Source organism: Grampus griseus, assembly GCF_964374135.1.
Source record: "Grampus griseus genome assembly, chromosome: 7".
Classification (NCBI taxonomy): Eukaryota; Metazoa; Chordata; class Mammalia; order Artiodactyla; family Delphinidae; genus Grampus; species Grampus griseus.
In genome coordinates this window covers 69,054,516-69,078,902 of record NC_139001.1, presented here as the reverse complement: position 1 = coordinate 69,078,902, position 24,387 = coordinate 69,054,516, and the positions used below count along the sequence as shown (strand labels likewise).

Below are 24,387 nucleotides of genomic sequence, written 5' to 3'. Positions count from 1 at the left end.
TAGGATCTGAATTCAGGCTTACCACACTGAGTCTCTTGCCGTTGCTACCACTGCACGCTAGAGCTTAGGCAGGCTACGTCTGTGTAATGTAATGTCTGTGCCATGAGGGAGTGGGCCTAGATGCCTGAAAAGAGCCATTACAACTGTGAAATTCTATTTTCTGAAAAAACACTATTTTCTTCCAAAATTGTACTTTGAAAATTATTTTTAAATATCCATTTGGGAACTATCATGGATGTAAAGAGGCTTCCTTAGTGAGCCAGTCTTCACGGAATACATTCTAGTTATACTGAATTCAGCAGATCATCTTTGCCCACTTGGCATTTAACATCACTCAGAGTAGAGATGTTTGTAAAGATGAGATTCATAGTCTCACAATTATTATTGTGAATAGTATTACTTTAAAGCTATAAACCTAATAGTGCAAAATACAATTAGGAGAGAGACACCAATAGCTACACTTGAGTTTTTCTGAATCGAAAACTTTAGTCTCGGTAACAGCTATTTAGTTGGAGACATTGCACGTTGTGCAAAAGCTAAATTGTGGAAAATTGTTTGTTTTCGTGATTGAACATAATGTTATGTTCCTGGATGAGAGCCAAAGAATCTAGCATTTTTGAGCACCTACCATGTGCCAGGCACTTTCCTATATGTTATCTCATTTCCTCCTCAGGTGTCTTCAGGGCAGGTACCATTATCTCTGGAAAAAGACTCAGGGAGGTTAATTAACTTGCTCAGGGTCACACAGCTATTAATGGAAGAACTCATGCTGAGACCCAAGTTGGTCTGACCACAGAACCCTGCATGGGTGATTCTCAAAGTGTTCACGTGCATCAGAATCAGAATCGTATGGAGAAGGGCTTGTTATAATGTGATTACTGGCCCCACCCCCAAAGCTTCTGATTTAATAGGTATGGGTGACGCCCAAAAATATGTTTCTAACAAGTTCCCAGGTAGTTGGAGCTAGTGCAGCTAATTCGAGGGCCGCCCTTAAGGATATCATCATCCTGTCTTTCAGGTGCCTCTTTGAACTCACATGATAGACACATTTGTTTTACTGCAAAAAATGTGATTAGAAATCGAATAACATTTAAATTTTTTTTGTAATTTATAAACATTTTAGTTTACAGTTAGAAATCCACTTAAATAATTGATCTACTTTTGGTTTTAACCATGGATAACCCATTTGAAAAACTCCAATTCACTTTTAGTAACTAGTTCTACCAGATTCCTTTTTTTAACCATGAAAGGCATTCAGAGGAAAGATACTATTGTTAATAATTCTTATTTTAGATAGGCAGATCAGGTGATCAATTTTTTCCTTAGATAATATATGATGGGATTTTAAAATAACATTTGTATTAGGACTTTGTTCTTTTAAGCATTTGAGAACCACTGCTAAAGATCAACCTCCAAAAGGACCTTGTGAGTAACATACATTAAACCCTCATACACACATTAAACCTGACACCAAATTCTACTATGGCCTGATTCGGTTTCCTTACGTTCTGACTAGAAGAGTCAGAAAGTTCAACTCTGATGACCAACCCATTATAATGGACTTAAGAAACTGTACTGTCCCAGATGTGCCCCTACCTTCCCATGTTTGTTGAATGAGTGATTATTTAAAAACCCTACAAGGACATTGCTTCAGCGTTTTTCATTCCTGGTTTTCTCAACTAATTAAGAGTATGGGACTCCTCTATAGGAGGATAAGATCTGATAAGTCTTTCAGATCTCTGCCCAGCAAATAATACCATCAGAAAACATCTAACCCAAATAAACTTCAGATATTAGATGTCATTTTATTTAGGCCTGGAGACCTAAATATTAATATTATCTATTATTTTAAATATAAATATTTATATTAATATAAATATTAATATTATTTTTAGGTGGAAGGCAAAAAGAATTATGTTAGTGCTTTTAATTACCTAGAAGGAGAGCGGTTGCTATACTGCTGTTAAACCTACAGCAGTGAAACCTGGCTCTCAGCAGGGTCCCAAGATGGAGGGCTCAGACTGATTTTGCTACCGCCCATGGGGAAAGTGACAGTGACTTCAGGCATTAGATAGATATTCGGCTAGGACAAGAGGATGAATCTTGTAAATTAAGATAATTCCTTTGGTTTAAGTCATTGTAGCTACTAAGTCTTCTGACTTTTATGCCTGACTCACCACATCTTTATACTGCTTGGGCTCTTTTAAAGCTAATATCCTGTAGGAATGGGCCTTCCTAATCCTGTCCAACTCTCTGAGATTCTATCAAGCAATTCTTTTATGTTGAGGAATTAAGAACAAAAAAGGTTTATGTTATACTAGAATTTAAACAATCTGGATGCTTGCACACCCGTCCCCATCTTCCTATTTCTTCGTGCTTAGTTTTTATAAAGAAGTATAGAGACTATGTGTGGAAGGCTGAATTTTATGCATGTCATACCAAATGTTGCAGCTGAAGCGTTCACTAATCAAACAATCAGATCTAAATTCCTCACCTGCCAAATCCTCTCCTTCTACAAATGAACATCCTCTGGTGAATTCATTCTGAATTTCTCTGGAGCGTGGACTGACAATCCTTACGAAACTTGTTGCAGCTGCAAAGATCTGCCTAAATATGGAAGTAAAATCCCTAAGTTGTCCTCTGAATCAGAGGCAGCCATTTCTCTCTTCCCTGCTAGGTACCCATAAAAGTTTGTTGAATGAGGAAAAGAAAGCATTGGTTAGTCCCTAAATTTCTATCTGCATAACACCAAATGGTTTGGAAAGCTGGTTAGAGTTATTATACTTCTATTGAATTGACTGGTCATTCTGTCATGTGTACTTGATCGTTAATGTTTTTGTCTGCACAAATTTAGCAGGGATAAGAACATGCCTGTGCCTACAGATCGCATCCCCCTACAGATTAGCAATTTATGGAACCATTAAAAAACATATATGGAGTAATTTAAGGTCGCTTTAATCATATTTTAAGTAGTGCAAAGTTTTTTGTAAATTTAAATAAATTGCTTGTATCTGAAACTAATATTCTAGTGTCAAAGGTAAAAGTAAGTCAATAGATTATATTTCTATCCTGGAGGGATAGATATTAATCCATTTAATAATGTATACAGATATAATGTCTCTTTAAAAATATATGTGAGTATAAAAATTAGTAAAGGATAAAGAAACTTTGAAGGATTTTCACAATTTTGTTCAGAAGGAGAGGATACAATGGGCCAGTCTATAATAAGTTAAAAATTGTATTCAAATGAATTGAAAAATAAAATTTCTCAACTAGAATTTGACTAATCAGAATCTTAAATTAGCTTGCAATTTTTCTGTACCCTGATTTTATGAGAGGCATATACCACCACTCCCCCAAAATAATCTAACAGTCGAATATATTAAAATATATTCCATGGTATATTCTGATATTCTGGAGTCCAATCCATACAGGATAGATTTTCATTTAATCTTTGATTAGCAAATGTATTTGAGTAACCAAATAAAATTAAATTTTTCTGCTGGTTTGTGCATTTTCTTTATACGTAGGTAAATGCACGTTGTTCTTTTACAGCCGGGATTAGAAAGCCATAGCACGGCATATACTTCATGGAAGCTAGTTTCGCCACACAAATCCACTAAAATTGTACGTTTTGGGGGGAAGAAAACAATGTGCGTCAATAAACTCTTTTGATCAAATTCAGGATTGCCCTAAAATATAAGTCAGAAGAAAGCTGTGGATATCAGTTTGTGTCTGTAGCACTTTAGCAGTTCTGAAGAAGAATCCCTCCCACCCCACCCCCGCCACCAAAGAAAAAGAAAAATTAGAGAAACTTGTTTCTGAGCATTCAAGGAAACATGCCAGTGGAAAATATTTTAGGGAGTTTGTGAATTCAGTTAGAGACAGAATTTTAAATAGAAAGGCCTTTTTGTCCTCATTAAAGCTGGCCTATATTCATGTATTTGGAGACGGTTTCCTCTACTGTCAGAGATTTATAACTCTAAAACTATATATTTTTTAGCGTGCGGGAATGAATGTAATTTACTATAAACATCTCAATCCAGAAGGGTATCTGTCCTCAAAAGTGACAAGGTTCCCTATCTCCCCCTTGAACTTCCATGAGTTGAGGATCATCTGAGTTGCATCCATGAACAATTTTATCCTTTGCTTTCTTATTTGCTTGGAAGGCATTTTCGTAACAAAGTATGGGTTTAGTAAAAGCAGTAACTAGGAGTCTCCATGCAAGAGAAATTGGAGTTTCCTAACATGCACATGATTTAAAAAATAAAAATAAAAAATGAGGTGCCTTGAGATGCTGGCAGTTTTAACATTTGGAACAAAAGAGTTCATAGATATATTTACATCCTAACTGCTCAATTTTACCTTACAAGCTTCAATTTAGGAAAATATACAGTACTTTTGCATATAATGGTAACTTGTGAGCCCCTGAGTCAAGTAGAGAGGATTTAAATACAAAAAAGGAAATCAGCCATTAAAAGCACTTACATTGTATGTGGAATAAATAGTACAAAATGATTATTTCCCCGGAAGACCAGGATCAGAAACATGCCTATGAAGACCCAAGATTCCTACAGTGCTTAGGGATGAATCTGTCAAAGAAGGATGCCTAATTGGATGAAGGCAAGTTTTTCTTTGCCTCGGGGGGTGAAGCTCTAAAGAGAGATCACTGTCTTGTTTTAAAAGTGAAGTCAAGTTGTCTTCCGAAGCTGTGTTCAGATGCACCCCACTTGAGAGGGATTCTTTGGATTTAAGTTTAGATTTTTCAAGGTCTAGAAATTCAGGACACTGATAGAAAGAAAAGAGAAGAAAACATGCTTTTATAATTCATTTGGATATATTTCTAAAATTACACTCATGAAATCTAAACATGTTTTCTTTTTCCATAAATCTGTATTTGATTAGTGGTATTAACCAATCTTTCCCTCTCAAAGGTGGGTCAAGATACTGAAGGTCAGGTATCAGTTTAGATAATCCTATATAACCATTCCAAGATCTTTAATTTTACTTTGAAGCCATATCAGATTATTATTATTATTATTTTAAACACAATATTTCACATTGAGTTTTCCAGATGCGTTTTAATTCAAAATTCCCAACAAAACTGGGATCAAAAAGGTGGGTCATTGGGTGAGTACATTTGGAGAACAAGGAGAAAGAAAAAAGAAAGGAAGGAAAATCACCCATCCCTTGGCAGAAAATGTTATCTAAATCCACTGAAAGCAAAAAACAAAGTACATGGTTTTGCATGTTTCTCAGCCATTCAAAACTCGAGATAAATTATGCTTTCATATTTTAGAAAAATTGCATTATTTTCCTTCAGTCACATTACCTCGTGCTATTAATATAGTTTCATTCCCCAGAGCATTTTGCACTCAATTCCCAAACTTCTAAAAAAGTTTTTACAAGATAGTTCTGTAAATTCTTGTTTAAATCATTGTTCTTAGGTCCAGTTTGGCCACAGTGTTTAAGTAATTAAGAATGATTCCCAAAATAGAATTCCAAAGGAGTTGGACTTTTCATATTAACATAATTCAAAGGGTTCCTCACAGGACTTCAGAGGAAAGATAAGGACACTAACATTCCTCTTACCATCACCAAGGTGAGAAAAGTTTAGAGCTCACTGGTGATGGGTGGGGCACAGATGTGGTTACTAGTCTGATTACACTTGGATCTCAGGTCTTGCTATTGCTTGTTATTGCTGCTATTTCTCTGCCCCTTCCTTCCTGAGACCCTGCTCAAGGGTGCCTCTTGTCACTAGAGCAAATTACAAACCTTTATTTGAAGCATTTTTTGGACCCAGGGCTAATCCTTAGCTTTCAAAGCTCTACCATTTATAAACTTAAGTAGATCGATATTTGAAAAAAAGCTTTTTCTTTAAAAAAAAAAAATACTAGTGTTTTAAGATCATTCTTCTAGGTCCATTGTTCCCAAAGTTTAAATGAGCAAAAGAATCGGGAGTGAAGGTCAGGGTTGGGGAGCTTGTTTAAGATGGAGATTACAGGGCTCATTCCCAGATGTTCTAGTTGAGGAAAAACAGAGATGGGGATGAGAATCTGTATTTTCCACTGCAGCCCAGGTGATTCTGATTCAGGTGGTCCCTGGAAACACACTTGGAGAGACACTCTTGGTTACATGCTATCTATACTCACTTGTGAGGAAGGACTGAAACTTCGATCCGTCTTGATGGATGCTACCGGATGACTGGTTCTCATCAGGCGGATGACGGGTCTCTGATACTCTGTTCCTGTAGTTACCATACTGTAGGCTGGGGGGACCACAGTGGTTTGTTTCTGCAGCAGCTGTAAGATGGTCTGGACGTCTGCAGTCATTTGGGATTCAAGTCTGCAGGACAGACAGAAATGGGGGAAGACAGTCCTAAAACTGTTCAGGATTGCAAAGCATTTGAGAAAATTGCAGCAACACCAAAGAACAGAATTACGGCCCTGCTTTAAACAAGAAGGACAGGAGAGGGAGCACGGAGATGCTCACTTTCTATATCCCACTAATGGCTCTGATAAAGATCGTTGCTTTCCTGTTCGTTGATCTTAACAAAGAAACAGCTGACTGAAGAGGCTACATTTTCACAGTGTACATTGTATTGCATTTTTACAATTAAGCTTTATAGATTTCAAAATGTAAAACGCATTCAGAGTCCATTTTTAATCAGTCATTGTCTCTGCTTTTTATCAGGTTTTGGTCAGTTTCTTGTGAATATTTTATTTACTGTTTAAAAAGGTTTCATAGCACATTTCTCTTATAGCTGCAACAAGTGGATAATTTCTTATGTGTTCCAAATTTATATTATCTATATTTTACTTTACCTCTCTCCTATAAACATCAAATATTGTATATCATTCATTGTATTCTTTCCTTAATGTTAAGTACTGTCAAATGCTAAATTCCTTTCCCATCTACAGTTTGGAGCCTTTGGTAATTAAGAAACAGACCAAACATAAAAGTTCACTTGCTTCTGTAACCCATCTGGCTTGCAAAATACCAGTCTGATCATTTTTTATCCCTAAAGCTCACAAGTAGCCTACTGGCCTGTTAATTTCATTCTCATTTTAAATTAAAATTCAAGGGAAAGATAGCAAAATACAATGGATCTGATTCCCCTCCTTTGCATGTGTTAACAGTATTAAAAAAGGATTTTGTGGGTATAAGAACAGAAAATTTGGACCATATGCCTCTTTAGAAAACTTTTCTTTTAACTCTTTACTTATTTGTGCTTACTATTTTGTTTCAATGAAAAATACAAGGAAAAGGTAAATCTTACCAAAAATTTAAAATCATAGACTAATTTTGCTCAGTTACATACATGCTGCATCTGTGAAATTCAAAGTGGAGAGAACTTAGCCTTTGATTTGAGAGAGAAGAGAATAAACCTGGACAACATGAGAAAAAATCATTTTTTTCCTTTTAGTTTTTAACATTGACACTACAAAACTTCCTTCTGAGAATCATGATAACACAAGATTTGTGCAGGTTTTCTATATTTGGTATATATAGCCATATAGCTTAGCGTCTTCTAAACAAATAGCTATAAATTATACATGATTGTGCCTTGCAAATGTCAAAACCACACACTGAAAAAGAAAATTTGAATTAGCAACTAGTTTATGTATCTGTTACCCATTGTTCCGATCTAATATTTTTATGGTGCCAGCTAAACAGAGGAGACTCGTTATTTTATTATGCATCAATTTTTTCTTTCACACTTCAAGGTACAGCACAAATTTTTATCTGCACCCCCAAATCTTCCCTTATTCAGAATTAATTTCTCTCTCCTCTGAGCCCCCAAGGAAAATTCTACATCCATTGTAAATATTTCTGTATGAATTTATCCCATCATTAACAGCATTGAATATTTAGGGAGTGGCTTACACATTACATGTAAAAGGCTTTGGGCGTGGGGAGTGGAATAATGAAAGCTTCATCAACAAATGGGATTCAAGACCCAATAGAGAGTCAAAAATTATGATAACGATTTTGAGTCCTCACAAAACCTTTGTCAAACAGCAGGGGTCTCCAAGAAACAGGATCTCTGTCTCATAGATTCTATATATTTGAATAGTGTCGATGAGGGAAAAACCTATTGGAAGTGTGTAATAGCAACATGCTACCATGAGTGGGATTCCCAAACACAAGACCATCACATGCTGGTGCAGGGTGAGAACAAGACTGTGTCAACATGACTTAACTAAGACAGCAGACCACCTCTGTCAACATGACTTAGTTGTTCCAGGAAAACTCTGCCTGGGAAAAATAAGTCTAAGGGAATAAATAACTTTACTCCTTCAGGAAATTTCTATAGATTAACTCACTGGAGACAGCAATCTGCTCTTTTGAACAAATAAACTTGCTTAATCAAACAAATTTTATTTATCCATACTTGCTTCAAGGTCCTCATTTCACTGTGTCCATCAATTCTGAACTATTATATTATGAACTTTGCCCAGATCCACTCAGTTTCCCACCTTGAAAGGCCCAGGCTCCAAAATCCTATAAATATCCTACTTCTTACTTCCCCTTCTGAGATAACACTTCGGACTCTGTCTAGGTGGTGGTCTCTCTTCCTGCAGTGACTTTGAACCAAACCTTAGTTTGGTTTTATTAACCAGTAATCTGATATTTTGGGTAGTTCAATGCAATGGATTCAATGTTTATGTTGAAATGCTAATGGTGAAATCCTAACCCCCCATGTGATGGTATTAAGAGGTGTGGCCTGTGGGATTTAATTAGGTCATGAGGGTAGAGCCCTCATGAATGGCATTAGTGCCTCATAAACCAGAGCCCCAAAGAGCTCCCTTCCTTATTCTACCATTTGAGGACAGAGTGAGAAGTCAGCCGTCTATGAACCAGGAAGCTGGCTCTCAGTAGATACTAAATCTCCCAGCAGTTTGATCTTGAACTTTCCAGTCTGCAGAACTGAGAAATAAATATCTGTTGTTTATAAACCACCCAGTCTATTGTATTTTTGTTATAGCAGCCCAAACAGACCAAAACATTCAACAAAGAAGAGCTTTCGTGAGGAATTTCTTTACCATGCATAGGTTGTATTTTCATGTTTCATGGCTAGGGTCTATCAGCTTAATTGGAATGGACTCTTCTAATGACACAAGTAATCTGCTCTACTCTGGAAGAATTACAGAGAATTTAGAAAAAGTCCAGCTTTGTCTTTAAAACAGAAAAGAATAACTCAATTTTATAACTTTTTTGTTGTCAGTGAAGGCATATGCCACTCCAAAACAAGCCACTTTGGCATATGGATTCTTTTGAGCTGTAGGCACTTGGAGAACAGCAAGTGTGGGGAAAAGCTTTCTCTGAACTTCCCTCATCTGCCTAAAGGCAGATCTTCCAGAAGGAACTCAGTTGTCATAAATCCCCTCCCTGGGAGTTTCAACAACCAGGGAAGATCGACTTTTGTCACAGAAGAGGCATCACACTGAGACAAACTTTGTCACAAACTGTCATACCTCCCATCTGTTCTTCTAAGGACCCATTCACCTTCCTAATGATCATTCATTCTCCTCTAAGAGACCTACATCCCCCAGCCCCTTTCCCTATTATGGTGGTATTTAATCTTCAGTTCTAAGGCACCTCAGGGAGTTACTAATTTTCCCTTGAGTATCTCCCATGTGTACGTGAGGTACACATGTTAATAAATTTATGTTTGTTTTTTTCTTATTAATCTGTCTTTTATTATAGGGGTTTCAGCCAAGAACGCAGAAAGGTAGAGGAAAATTTATTTTTCTTCCCCTACATCAGCATAGCTATACAGCTGTGTAAAATGAATGTTTTCATTCTATGCAAAGACCCACAGTGTACCAGGCACCGAGTTCTGCAAGGGATGGACTCCTCACTGAAAGCTTTTACATCCTCTAGGGCCTCGCTATGCAAAGCATGGTCAAATCTGGGAGCTTGTTAGAATGTGGGATCTCTGCCGATTCCAGACCTAGACTTAGAATCTACCTTTTAACAAGATCCCCAGGTGATTCGAAAGCACATTAAAGTTTGAGAAGCACTGCTTTAGGATCAACAATTAGTGATTTCCTGATATATGTATATCTGTAGGCATAATACATAAATATGTAAGAACATTTCTTAGGTAAACTTTTAACCCTGCATATAGTTTAATTGGCCATTAAAGCAGAAAAGCAGCAGCGGCCAGGACGATTCAGGATGGACCATTTATATTTGTTTTTATTGCACTGTGTACTTAATATGTGTATTTGGGCGAAATAAATGGGATAGAATTCACAGTTCTACTACATTTGAACAGACTACTGAGGCTAAACAGAGTAGACCCAACTCTAGAAAGAGTCCCAGGATTCTTACCCTGCAAAGTTGAAGTCTAAATTGAGCTCCCCTTTTCAAACTTGTTTTCTATACTTTTGCCTTCTAGAGTAAACTGGAGGTAAGAGGTTCTTGGAGATGGCAGTGCAGTAAAAATGCAATGTTTTGGATTTTAAACCCAAAAGAGGCTAAGGTGAGTCAGGCAATAAAATGTTTGTGACAATTTCAGAGCTAAATAGGAAGAAGTTAGTCAAAGAAAATAATTATGTTAAAAAACATACAGATGCTAGGACATGTCAAAAAAGATTTAGTTGCAGTTTGGCTGTGAAAAAAAGTATCATAAAAAATTCATTCTAAAACTAATGTAATAAAGTAATAAGAATTATTAGTATTAAAGTATGGTTACTAGCCAAATGGGTCCTGGATGTATATGCCCTTAAAAGTTTACACTTTCAGCCCCAGGACACATTAAAGGCAAGTATTTTCAGTAATCTTTGATTTACACTAGCAGCAATGATTGGTATCCATGATGAAGCAACAAGGGAACCTTAAAATCTCAATTTTCATCCAGAAGAAAGGTCCAAATCAGGAAACACAGAAACATATGAAAAGCAAGAGAACATACTCAGACAAACATCAATAATAGAAGTTAAGTTCATTGTTAATCATATCTTACATGTCCGCCTTCCAATGCAGGGGACATGGGTTCGATCCCTGGTCGGGTGATTAAGATCCCACATGCTGCGGGGCAACTAAGCCCATGCGCCACAACTACTGAGCCCACACGCCCTGGAGCCCTCATGCCACAACTAGAGAGAGAAAACTCGCACGCCACAACTAGAGAGAAGCCCGCGCACCGAATCGAAGACCAGACGCAGCCAGAAAAAATAATCATATTTTACCTAATTACAGCACTTTCTATTTTGTAGCATATACACTCTCCACATGTATTACCTTAGTCTTTACAACAGTAATGCAGGTCAGTATAGGTCAAAGAAAGAAACTGAGGCTGGAGAAATTTAAATGACCTGACCTAGTCATCCTATTAGTAGTTAAGTAGAAGAGTTACGACTTTATCTAGGCTAACCAATTGCAAGTGCTGTGTGAGTATCATGCTGAAGAAATCACGGCTGTCCCTGTCATTAATCCATTCATTCAGTAATTTTCCCATTTACTCCAGGAATTGAATGCATACCATATGTTTCACAATAAAGGAATGGGCAGGAATCAAGGAAGTTAAAGTTCAGAGATCACCCTTTTATCAATTCTTTTGTGTGTACAGTGTATATTTTGACATATGTTATGGCTAAAAGATCAATGTAGCTTGGTATAAATAGCAGGGAGAGATAGTAAATGTACTAATTAACTAAATATGCTTCTCTGAGCAATAATAAGTATGATCGTGTCAAGTTCTTAAACCTTAATTAGGAATTACTGACTCTAAGTAAATGATAGTTTGTTTTAATTTTCTCAGATAAGTTTCAATTTTACAAGACTTTCATTTGGCACTTGAGAATGGGATATAGACCTCAGTTTTTTAACTTTTAAACTTTGATTAAATTACATGAAAACAAAAAATACAAAATTAAATCTTTAATTCATATAGTATTGTCATACTTCTGTTTGAAATTAAGGCATACAAATTTATTTCAATTTACAAATTTGTAGGTTTTCTGATTCCTTTTGTCTGTTTTAATTGCTAGTTCATCTTTCATGGTAATGTATGTGTGTGTGCATACATTTTTATGTTTACTGTATTGTCTGACACTGTTCAATTCAGGCATAAAGATTTAAAAAAGCGATAAAACTAAAAGCAGCATTGATGAAACACAGAAGAAAAATTAAGCATAGATAGCTAGCTTATGTAGTATAAACAAAACTCATAGAATGTGGTAAGTATAGAGAACAAGAAAGCAAGTAGCTTGTTACACATGGGCAGAATTCATAAGATGCATTAAATACACACAGCATGGTAGCAACCTGCAAGACATCCCAAAGGTAGAATCGAAATATGATGTAACAAAGCAGAGCATGGCTTATACATGGAAAGAGATGGAAAGGACAAATTATTCTCCTGTCACCTCTGGGTAGATGACTGCCACCCCCAAGTTTGGTCACCCACTGGTGACACACACACAGTATAATCTCCTTCTGACGTCTCACGTTTTTTACCTATAAAGACCAATAAAACATATGGCTGTTCGGCAGGCTAACTGAAATGCCACAGCTGTGGCCAGGTGTACTTGGCCTTACATGTCTGTGATAGAGCAAGTGTGTCATTGGCACTGGGGAATTATTTTTATCTGTGGACCCCTTTTGTGCAAACCTAAACTCTGGTCCTCATAACCACACCTTCAGCCTGGAAGGCTGATGAGGTATATATATATATATATAATTGCATAAATCAGGATACAGGTTGTATGGTTCTTTTACCAGGACTGCGCTTATTAGAAATGTGTTAATTACCCCATCTGGAGCCCCTCATCACTCACTGTGTTTTAAATGGATTTAGTAAATCCTGTGATTTGAACATTTTAGTTTAACCCATGCAGTTTTCGGTCTGTGACTACTGGAATACCTTGCCCAGTGATGTCCTGGAAACTACCTTGAATCGAGGTCACTTTCTACATGTAACACAACTAAAGCAATATCATGCTTATACATCTATTTTTTTTTCCCCTGAATGTCATTGATCAGTTTAATTTTAAGGAATTCATGTAGATTTGGGTTAAGGGGTTCCATCCTTCCTAAAACCAAAATTTATTCTTTATCTTAAAAGGTTAGAGATCAAAGATGGAGGGAAAATGGAGAGGATCTGGGTTCTTAACTCAATCACATTTTTGACAAGTTGGCTGAAAAACTAAATGTTTAAATCATTTTGTCAATATCCTTAAAAAAATACCGTACCACATAACTAAGTTACCATGAACAGCCAAAAAGTGCAAAAGGAGGATTGAAAGAGGAAGGGTGTTAGTCAACAAACTAAATATGAATTATTTTGAGGGGATAAAAAAGGTTTCTTAGGCAGCCAATGCTGATGATATATACTAATTTTATGACAAGTAAAGAAAAAATAGGATTCATGCTGCCAAAAGTGTGAAGCGTTTTAAGTAAATGCTCTTTGAAAAACAGATTAATAATTCTGTCAACTTGTAGTCTTCTTTTAAATAAGTAAGTGTATAAAGAAGTGTATATGCCATCTATGGTAGGACGAATTTGCTATTTACAAAGAGTAAGGCTAGACCCAGCTAAGGGCTTGGATTATGTTTTCCCTTTGCCTAGCTATTGCTTATACCTGTTAAGCTGTTCTTGGAGCAGATCTAATCTTTGCTCCACTTCTCCGTAGGCGAGGTCACTTTCGGTTTCAGAGATGCCCCAGGCAGCTCGCGGAAGCGCTGAGGGACTAGACTCATCAGCCTGAGTTCCGGCAGTCTCTCTTTCCCAGCTTCTGGTGTCAGCGATATCTGTGGGAAACGGCAAGATGGATGTCAACTTCTTTGGGTGCCCATTTGTAGCTCCAGAGACATCCGCAATACAAGCAGGAAGGGATCTTGGAGTTTAACGGGAAGACAGAGAACCAGAGTGACTCAGGGACCTGTCCAGGGGCCACAACCAGTTGGTAGCTGAATCTCATCCACCCCGATCCCGTCTGCCACTTCCCACACCCATTTCCATACGAATAAAAACATACAGCCAGTTAGGAGTCTTGAATACAATTTTGTCTTCTTTCTATTTTGTGCTAAGAGGAAAACATGAATGGTCAACCCCGAGCTCCGGTTAGAGAGCAATGACTTTGTGCGTTTACATTTGGGAAGAAACAGCACCATTTGTATGTACTGCCGCACCTCAGGTTGAAGATGTTAGGGCTCTTTCACCCAGAATAATGTGCATACTTCATGATTCAGAGGGGGCTCAAGAAGAGACAGCCATGGGGAAGTGAGGATCTTCAGAGCGAGTCCCTTAGGCCATCCCAACTCAAAGTAGAGCCAAGGAACCATGAGCCATTAAAGATGGGAAGAGTCCTAAAGTCTCTAGTCCTATGACATTATTTCATGTTTTTATGTTTCCTTGTAGCTCCTTCTGCACTGTCCTTTAACGTATTCTGTCCATTAATTTCCAATATTTTTTCTTGGGACTCTTCTATTTAGAATATTTTTATGCTGCTATACTTTAAAACATATTGTTTATCTGTTCAAGTCCACTTTTCAGATGGTCCTCATGTCTGTTATGTTCCAGACACTCTGCTAAACGTGGGGGAGTTAGAGATGAAGAAAACATAGGCCCTGCCCTTGAAGAATTCAGTCTAGCAAGGTTTTAATCATTTTCCTCACGGAGATTCATTTTCTGAGCCTCATTTAATTTACCGTTTCTCCTACAATCTGTATTTGCAAGTTGTCAATATTTGAGGGCAAATATAATATCTTACTTTCCCTCTCAGTCCTGCCATAAACGTTTGATGGCTTTTGCTACGCTTTCTTCCCCTCTACATTTCACGTATCTAGAGAAGTACTTAGAATGATTAAAAGGCTGGGAAATAAAACCCAGGAAAAAATACCAGTGGAGTTGGGAGTTTATTTCAGAGATAAAGAAGGAGCATCTTTTCCTCACTGGGAGGGCTGGTGGGAGGAAAATACTGTCTAGAACTGGTCTTCATTTTTACGTGGAAATAGACTTGAATAACAAAAAGTGATTTTGCTTTGATAGAAAGCCTTTTTTTTCCCCCTTTGGACAAGTAGTTATGATTCAACACTGACAAAAGTATGTAAAATTAAGGAATTTATATCCTTGGCTATTTTAAAAATTGGATAGAAAGTAACTGATTTGGGGAGGGTTAGCTATGATTCTAGAAACAAGGAACAGGATTTGTAGGACTTCTTTCCTACGGTTTCTCCAAAAGTACAGTCAGATAGCTCAAAAGCACCTCCTATCCTCCAGCAGCAGACACAATTTCTATATCTTTTCTTCATGGTTTTTCTATCACTATACTTTTATCACTGAATACACAGACATATCTACTGAGGTGCCTACAATTTCGGCTTCAGATGGGTGAAGCTCTAACAAAGGGATTAGCATATCCAAAGACAGTATTAGAAAAATATAAGGTCAGGGTTCCCTGTACTATTGAAATGGCTAACAGACCTCAGAGAGCTTGCTATGAATTCCAGAACAGTTCTTTGTGATTAAGGCTTCCTTAGACTATGGAAGGCTGGTGTTTTGTTCTTTTTAAAGTGACAATATATAATTACCCTTGATACTTAATCAAACACAACAAATGAAAATGAACATCAAAAAATGATAATGCTGAACTTTTAAGTGCAGTAATACATCAGCAGATTTTCACTGAAAAGTATGATTTATTATTCACAGACATGTGACTCTATTTAAAAGGCAAAACAATAATATGATGTCTTAGTACACTAGGTTTTCAATTTTGGAGAATTAATGCCAAACAAATATTCAGAACACACATACTAATGGTCAGATGATGCCAGTGTTTCTCCCTGTCTAGCCTCTTGCTAGACAATAAAACAAAAACAGTAAAAACTGATAGGATGGAAGTTACATATTATGCTCAGAAGTTTTGTGCTGAGAAAGCTTAGAGAATTTCCACTTATGCCTAATAGCTCTCATTCTCAAATCATATATAATAAACTGATTTTTAAATAACAGTGGTGAATCACATGCAATAAATTATGTAGGATTCTATTTTTTCTTCAGTGCTCAAGAACAAAACCTGATAATCTTCTCTTAACAAAAAAGAATAACTGTAAACTATTGGGTAAAGTCTTCCTTGATGATAATTTACTCTTTTATTAAAATCAGTAATGTGTGATTAGCTTATTTTAACAGCAATATGAAAGAAAAAAGGAGTTCAAAGGGGAAATCCTGCTTAGTAGTCTTAATCAAAATGAACATCCTTGTAGATACTTTCTAAATATAGCTCAGAAAAAATCTGCACTTGGTTGCCTTGGAAAATGTTGCTATAGTTGCAAGACACATTTCTAGAAATGGATGAACAGAAAGTAAACTTTCACTTTGCTCTGGGTACACAATTTTCCTACAGTCAACTTTTGACCTCAATCTAAGTAGGATCAGAGTCCATTTAGTTTAATTTTTTCTTTTCAGTTTTGTCTAAAGGTGCTCCTCTGTTGGATTCAGCATGACAAATGCTAGAAATGTAAGTGGCATTTCCATTGATGATAAAACTAAAATTTGTGGGGATTTAGGAGCTCAAGCTGCAGCAGTTCCAGCTACACCCTACATCTTATTCAAACCCTTTAACATTGCACAGTATCTCACCTTAGAAAATCACTAGGGAATGAAATTTGCAGTGAATAAAGTTTTAGAATTCTCCATCGGTTGATCGTATTGATTATCCAGGTTAACCATGTGTCACACTAATAGACTCTATAACAACATCAATCATGCTTATTCAATTGACATGAGTATTTAACTATGAATTGTAAAGGTAATTATTTATTTGAATAGGGATCGCATTGTAAACTTTTGAAAATTAAAATTTTAGATAGGTAGATATTAAAATGATCTGTTAGAATACTATCTTTTATTGTGCATGTAGAATAGCTAATTAAAAATAATTGGAAGAAGTGGCAAAGCAAAATATAAGATGAAGGGCATGAGAATTCACCATCAGCGAGAGTCATTATAAAGTCAAATCAAATCCCCAAAATGTATCATTAACGACTTGTCACTTGAGACTTTAAAACGCAAGAGGAAAACAACAAAAAGTATTTTGAAAAATGTCAGGCCCACGTTATGCTGACTCTTGGAAATAGTAGGATGGTTCAGCAAGTTCTTCAGAACTTCTGCCTTCCATGATACAACCTGTTTCAATTTTTAGTACTTCCCAGAATCCGTTTTCATAAATAACTAAAACGGGACGTTTGGTAATCACATCTAATATTCCATTCTTCCACTGTGATAAATGAGGTACTATTTTCATCCACTTCATCAAGATTTTAGATTGTCCAGAGAAAATCTGCATATATTCTTAGCTTACTTCAACTTGGGGTCATGGCAAAAGCTGATTTGATAATATAGGGAAAGTAACTCAGGAAAAATGTAAAGCCTAAACATCCTAGATTCAATAAAACTTTTGTTGTCAGATATAGTCACTTCGAATAATGGTGACAATGACAGGTAATATTTACTTACTCTGTGTCATAATTTTGTATCCTGCCAGGTCAAGAACATCCTATTTTTCCTTCATTTCTGTTATATTCTTTTGATTTTTTTGCTACACCTTCTTCATCTCTACATTTTTATATATCTAGGAATATGTTCAATGATTAAAGGGTTAGAAAAGAAAAGCTGTGAGAAAATACTAAGCAGAGTTGGGGATTTTATCTCAGAGAAAGTGATTTATGCATGTTCTCTTGTTTAGTAATCACAACAGACCAGTTGGTTAGAAGATATTATTCCTATTCTGAAGATGTGCAAACTGAGTCTTAGTGGGGTCTGTCAAATCACTTACTGAAAGACATAAAGGGAGTAAGTCACAGAGTTGAACTTGGAACCCAAGCAGCCTGCCTGTACCTGTTCTTGCACCCACTTAGCAAGATTTAACAAGATCCGTATATCTAGCTCCTGATGAGAAGTTAATTGTTCTTTCATGTGACTGTCCTCAAGTTTTCCTGAGTTTTCCACTCTTTAGCATCTAATCTGGATATACTGATTAAGCACAATTACCCAGTTCATGCATATTTTCTACAACAAAACCCATATATTTGGGTATCCCTTTTAAACAAATGTGTTCAACTGAGTTGGATCTAAAAGCATACTTTATTTAGGAGCATTTCTCCCCATTTTCTCATAATTCTCAGTAAACTGAAATTCTTTTTGGTATTTATTGCATTGGTCTTTCATGCTATAAAAAAAAACAGGTTTGGGGGTGAGGAATGGATACAGAAGATACATACAAGATTCAATGGGCTTGCTCTCTTCAAATACTCATCGATCCCCTCTCCCCACGGAGTCACTACAACAGACATTCCTACAATGTTCTATGTGGCATTATGTTAAGTCTGCCTGGCCACACAGACCCTCCTATGCTATAATTGGGAATAATGACCACTATTCCAGAACCCTGAAAACACTTTGTAGATGATCTAAGGTTTGATCTTTGCAAATATATCACAAAATTGCAGATTAGATTAATGTGCGGTATGGTTCTTCATTTGTGCGAAGTCACCATTTTGTGATTAGTCCTGAGGAAAGACAACGAGATTCTGGAGAAACTTGATTACCTTTGCAAGAGTGACTTCTTTTATCTATGGGAATTCTTCCTGAGGTGGGTACTGTTTCTTCAAGATCAAGTCCAGTTACTTTCCCTATTCCTGGAGGAGAATCTACAATTCCTGAGAAGAGAGGCTTTTGTTCATCGTCAATAGAGGAGATGAAAGATGAAGATCTGCTTTTTTTCTCTTCAAAGTGTTTCTTGGACCTCTGATAATGTCTTATGGTATCTACAGAGTCTTCGGGATCATTTGTAGTGCTTCCTTTGCCAAAATCTATCAAAGAAAAGTTATTTTATAGAAGAGAATCAAATGTGAGACTCTATGCCTACTGCACTATCTAGTGCTACATAAACTATCTTTGTCATAGTGATTTTTTTTGGAATAACTTTAACATAGATTTTTTTTTAAACTGCCAGAAAAGTTGTTCTTTCTCTTTTTCCTACTGAGAATGGAACTACTTAAGAAGACTTTTTTTTTTCATAATTCACAGGACATTAGATTATCTTAATGAGATACGCTATTCGTTCCAAAATTAAAAGAATATCTGTGGTAGTAATAGCATTTATATCTCTGAAAAAAAAACTTTAGGATAACTTAGACCTTACTTATACATGCTCAACAGTCATTTGTATTCTTAAAATATGGTGTACTATTTCTTGAAGGAAATGAAAAAGTGAAGAAAAATGTGTCCCAATTCTAAAATGTCACCGCTATGCAGCTTACTGTTTGTTTGTTTTTAACCTTCATGCCCTCTCATCTGTGGTGGTCATTCCACATTGTGAAGGTCAAAACCGGAAGCCTCCTTCTGGTACAGGCTGGCAGGCTGAACTTCAACCCTAGTTCAATGCATGTAATGGCCTTGACATTCCAGGCAGTTTGGTTGTGCAGGATATTGCAAAGAATATAAAGCTTAAACACAGTAATTAAGGTAGGTTTACCTAATTACATTAAAGCCAGTAGTGCATATTAGCTGCTTTATACTGAAATGTCAGGATAATTTCAGCCTTGCAGGTTGTGTTAGAACATATTTCAGCAGGAAAAACTCCAAGAGACAAAACCCAGAACTTGTTCCCATTAGTGTCCTGGAGAGACAGTATAATTCTCCATCTGGTTACTGCTAATAACTAACCCACATACTCCAGAAGGTATATCATTTTCTAGAGAAATGTTTAAGACGGTGTCTCCATCTATTCTCCGCCTGGTTGTGCTTACTTTGTTATTTATAGAAGGCCAAATGAACTGATTTAAGGCCACTCCAGAGAAACTTCCAACTGTTTTTTTAAAATTCCCATATGGCACAGAAATTAAACAGAGATCTTTTTCTTTTATTTAAAAAAATCATAATTTAAAATATGAGAAGCTAGAAAGCAGCCCAAGGTAAAAATGGATAGAGTTTAAAAACCAGTTCATGGGGCTTCCCTGGTGGTGCAGTGGTTGAGAGTCCGCCTGCCGATGCAGGGGACAGGGGTTCGTGCCCCGGTCCGGGAAGATCCCACATGCCGCGGAGCGGCTGGGCCCGTGAGCCATGGCCACTGAGCCTGCGCATCCGGAGCCTGTGCTCCGCAACGTGAGAGGCCACAACAGTGAGAGGCCCGCATACCACAAAAACAACAACAACAACAACAAAAAAAACCAGTTCATGTGAAATGGTTATTAAGGAGTTAGTTTACACCTTGCCAATTAAAGTTCAATGTAGTGCAAGCAGATTGCTTAATTTATTTTCTTTAAGATTCCCCACTTGCTCAGTGATTTCATCATTACTGAGAAGACCACAGACCTTTCCAGTCTCAAGCATTGTTGACATCATTGATTACTCAGTATCACTTATATTTCTCTGCTCAACCACTAGTCTAGTTGCCTGTAAATCTCCAGATCAACTCTTCTTACACAAGCCCTTTCTCTCCAGTGTCACGGACACAGCCTTCCTTCATTCTTGTCATCTCTTCCTCTGTTTCCTTTGATTTTAACTTCTCCCCTCCTGAAAATCTGATCAACATTTCCCCACTTTATAAACATATCATTTCATTCCTCAAAAAATAATAGTTTCCAATTTTATGCTAGTAAATGTGAAAAAAATTAGACACTTCACTTCTCTAAATTATATTCATACCTGCTTTGTGAATTGCATCAGTTTGTTGCTCCTAAGTAAATTTTTGTGCAGTTTGGGCACCAATGGAATTTGAACCAACAAAGGCTTCTCATCTTCCCCAAAATGCTTTTCTTTTAAACACTTTCGTGGAATCTTTTCCAGCAGAATCAAATGTAAACTGAATTAACATCGAACTCATATGTCTCTGATATAAGTAAGGATAATGCTAACATGGATATTTGTAATGAATGGACATCACACATCATTAAATCACTTCGCCTGTTTGGCTTGGAAGACCTTGGGAGTTCTCTGTGGATTTGTAAATCCTCATACATAGTAAAATGTTCTGTCCCGCCTACCACACGGGCCTTGGTCTTAGTTTACTAAATTATGGCTTGATTTTGGATGCTTAGGCACAAATTCATCAGTCAAAGTATATTGTTAAACTGAATTATAACCTGTTGATTTCAACTCGGGACATGTGTTCACAAAATGTGGTGAATGAGGGATTATTATTTAGTTCTCTAGTGAACCGGAGCAAATTATTTCATACACATGGCATCTAAATCCTTTAGCAAGAATTTCAGGTAAAAGTAGGATCATGGAAGAAGAAGACGTTTGATATCCTTGAATTTTTTCTAATACAGAGGGGAAATGACTCCACATTTACTTCTGTGTTCATTGCCACTGGATCATCAGCCAGCTGCGTTTTGGAACTCAGGCCATGTGAACGGTTTCTCTGATGCAGCCCAACTGCAACATTTTTCTATTCCATACTAGGTAAATCAAAGCTTCAAATCTGATCATTTAAAATGACAGTTGAAATGACAATCTATTTGTGGATTAAAAATGGAAACTGCTCAGGCTTAGGCTGGAGGTTGGCTAATGGAATACATGATATTGGGCTGAAATGCATTATAATTGGCTTCCAGGTACCTCTAGATTTTGATGGCTTGTTCCATTTCTGGTTAAACTGGATTATTTAATAGACATTAAGTAGCATTAGGTACTATTTTCCTTAATGTTATTCTTAATGCTATTTTATTTTATTTTATTTATTTATTTGCGGTATGCGGGCCTCTCACTGCTGTGGCCTCTCCCGTTGCGGAGCACAGGCTCCGGACGCGCAAGCTCAGCGGCCATGGCTCACAGGCCCAGCCGCTCTGCGGCATGTGGGATCTTCCTGGACCGGGGCACGAACCCGTGTCCCCTGCATCGGCAGGCAGACTCTCAACCACTGCGCCACAAGGGAAGCCCTGTTATTTTATTATTATTATTTCTTAATGTTGTTTTCTTAAATGCTATGTAGAAATAGTATTCCGAATAGTAATCTGAGTAGTTTTTACATTTTCCCTTTTGCTAGAAATGAGACTGTATAATCATTCCTGTTACCATCGTTTTACAAAGAAAAAAACCCCTGCCTATTTAATTAAGCCTCGAATTTTTCTCATTTAGATGACTGAAAACTTTTTTAAAACTCCCTTGTTTCTGTAGGCTGACAGTTCACCTCCTCCCCTTTCCTCACAGGATCCAATTCTAAAGCAGTTGTGAATTGTCTTGTAGGTGTCTCTCTGTGTTTAGGATGGATTGAAGAGCACGGAACGAATGTCCTGATGGAGTGGTTGACCCATCCATCTTAAGAATGATTATATAAAATTCTTACATTTCAAACAATCTGGGAACAAATGCTTGTGCTCTCTCCATTATTTATGGAGTCTTTCTCTCAGGTGATTTATCATTTTTATTTGTCAGACCCAACAGGTGGACCCAACTTTTGGTAAAAGAGAGGCATTTAATGTACTCTCTCAGCATTCGCGTTTAAGATTTCCTACTGGTAACGATTTTGAGATGAGTTGAGCATTTTCCAGCCGAATGCATTAAAAAACATTTATTTCATTGGAAAATTGGAGTCCAAAATAAATTTCTTCATTTGATCTCAAGTACTTTAGTTCTTCTCTAGCATCAAAGAAAGTTGAAAGTGGATTAGAGTCATTTTTCTATATAAATAAAGTTAAAGAATTTATCTTAAAAATTAAAATAAAGATACATTTATGTATTACTGAAATGGATAACAAAAGCTAATCATTTTTATTATTGGAGAAGATATTCCAAAGAGATGCCAAAGTATAATAGCAATATATTTATAAACTTAATAAAGTTAGAATTTGACCCACCTATAGTCTGTAAAAACAAGTTTAACAGTGTATATATTTACTCCTAACTTCAATAACTTTTACAGAAGTTATTTATTTTGGAGAAACACTTTCAAAACTTTACTGACTTTTGGATGGCAATGTGAAATCACTAAACCAACATTACAAGGAGATAAGCTTTATTGCTATTCTTTGAAACACAGGTATGATGAGTTCAAGACCTCTTTCCACTCATTTTCTGGAACACTAGATTTTACTAGTTGATATATATAGAAGTGCCTATTTCAATAAAAATTACATGGGTAGGGAAATGAGAAAATTGCTCTTAGGATGTGTATATCTCTTAAAATGGGTTCCTGTTTTTTAATGAAATGTGTGGCACTATCTAAATCCAAAGTAAAGAAGATGCTGAACATTTTTTCACCTTAATTTCCATCCCTTTGGTTGGTACAGTCATATCTTTAGCACATTTTAATTTTTTTTCTGTTTTCTGTGGAGGCCTGTTAATTGCTGTTCTCATTGCATTATTCTCTCTCAAAAGGTCACCGTCTCCCTAAGTCCGCCATTAGTAGCTACTTTGATATTGCATTTTCCGTTCATAGAAAAAGGTGAGCAGAATATTCCAAATATTTGGTCACAAAAGTGCTATCAGTAAAAAATATATATATGCTTGTGTGTGTATCTCATGTGCCATTTTACATGCTATTGTACTAAAATTTATGTATATTATAAAATATACACAACATAAAATTTTATTTTATTTTATTTTGGCTGTGCCGCACAGCTTGTGGGATCTTAGCTCCACATCACAAAATTTTAAAAGAAGTATTCCCATAACCCAATAAACCACACTGACACACTCTGAAGTAAGTACAATCCAACTCTGAAGACCAGTTAGAGACTATTTTTCAACATGTTCCAAACGGTTATACCACATTTATTTCTATTCTGTCCAGCTATTTTGCCAATGCTTGTGATCACTAAGGAAGTCATTGAAGATACATTTTTATTCTTCACTTTCTGTAAAAATAACATTTTACTTCCCTCTCAGGAACTATAACACCTCCCCCTACAATGACCATAGTCAGTTCGGGGAGGTCCTGGGTACCTCCATGCCAGAATTTTAGGAAGGAAAGAGAACTTCTTGAATATATCTTCAAAAAAATACAAGGTGTCCTCAAATTTGGACCTGAACTGACAACTCTTACTTGTCAGGAGCTGAGTTTATATTCTTAAAAGAAATGTGCAGCCTATGAGGACAAACCACTTTCATCTACAAATGCATTTTAGGAGAGAAGTGATCCGATACGTTAAGCTTCTATTTAGTTCAAGTCAACGTGCAGAGGTTCTATATATATCTTTTCATTTTTAATATCTCTTTTTGAATGTAAGCTCCTTAGCACCACGTGGTAGACATGATGGGGGGCGCTGTGCAGGTGAGAGTTGAAGCCTGAAGAGTTCCAGTGTTGTATTGAGTAGGTCGTGAGTGGTAATTGTAAGACTCAACCTCTGTCTGTCTCCAATGGCTAACCACGTGTTCTTCCCTCTGGTTCTTGATGCCTCTGCTGATTAATTCACAGTCATCAGC

General features: G+C 36.7%; 1 protein-coding gene across 2 annotated transcripts in view; it reads right to left on the bottom strand.

The window, feature by feature from the left end:
- Positions 1-4,518: 4,518 nt before the first annotated feature.
- The window catches only part of KCNH7 (potassium voltage-gated channel subfamily H member 7), a gene marked incomplete at both ends in the record, with an annotated part of 452,727 nt that continues 432,858 nt past the window's right edge, over positions 4,519-24,387 (bottom strand). The window contains 4 exons of one of the 2 annotated variants that reach the window (XM_082658650.1): positions 4,519-4,788; positions 6,153-6,345; positions 13,595-13,763; positions 18,567-18,830. In XM_082658650.1, coding sequence (XP_082514776.1) covers positions 4,519-4,788; positions 6,153-6,345; positions 13,595-13,763; positions 18,567-18,830 — 896 coding nt within the window. The remainder of the gene's footprint in view (positions 4,789-6,152; positions 6,346-13,594; positions 13,764-18,566; positions 18,831-24,387) is intronic. The other variant, XM_082658649.1, reaches the window with a different exon arrangement.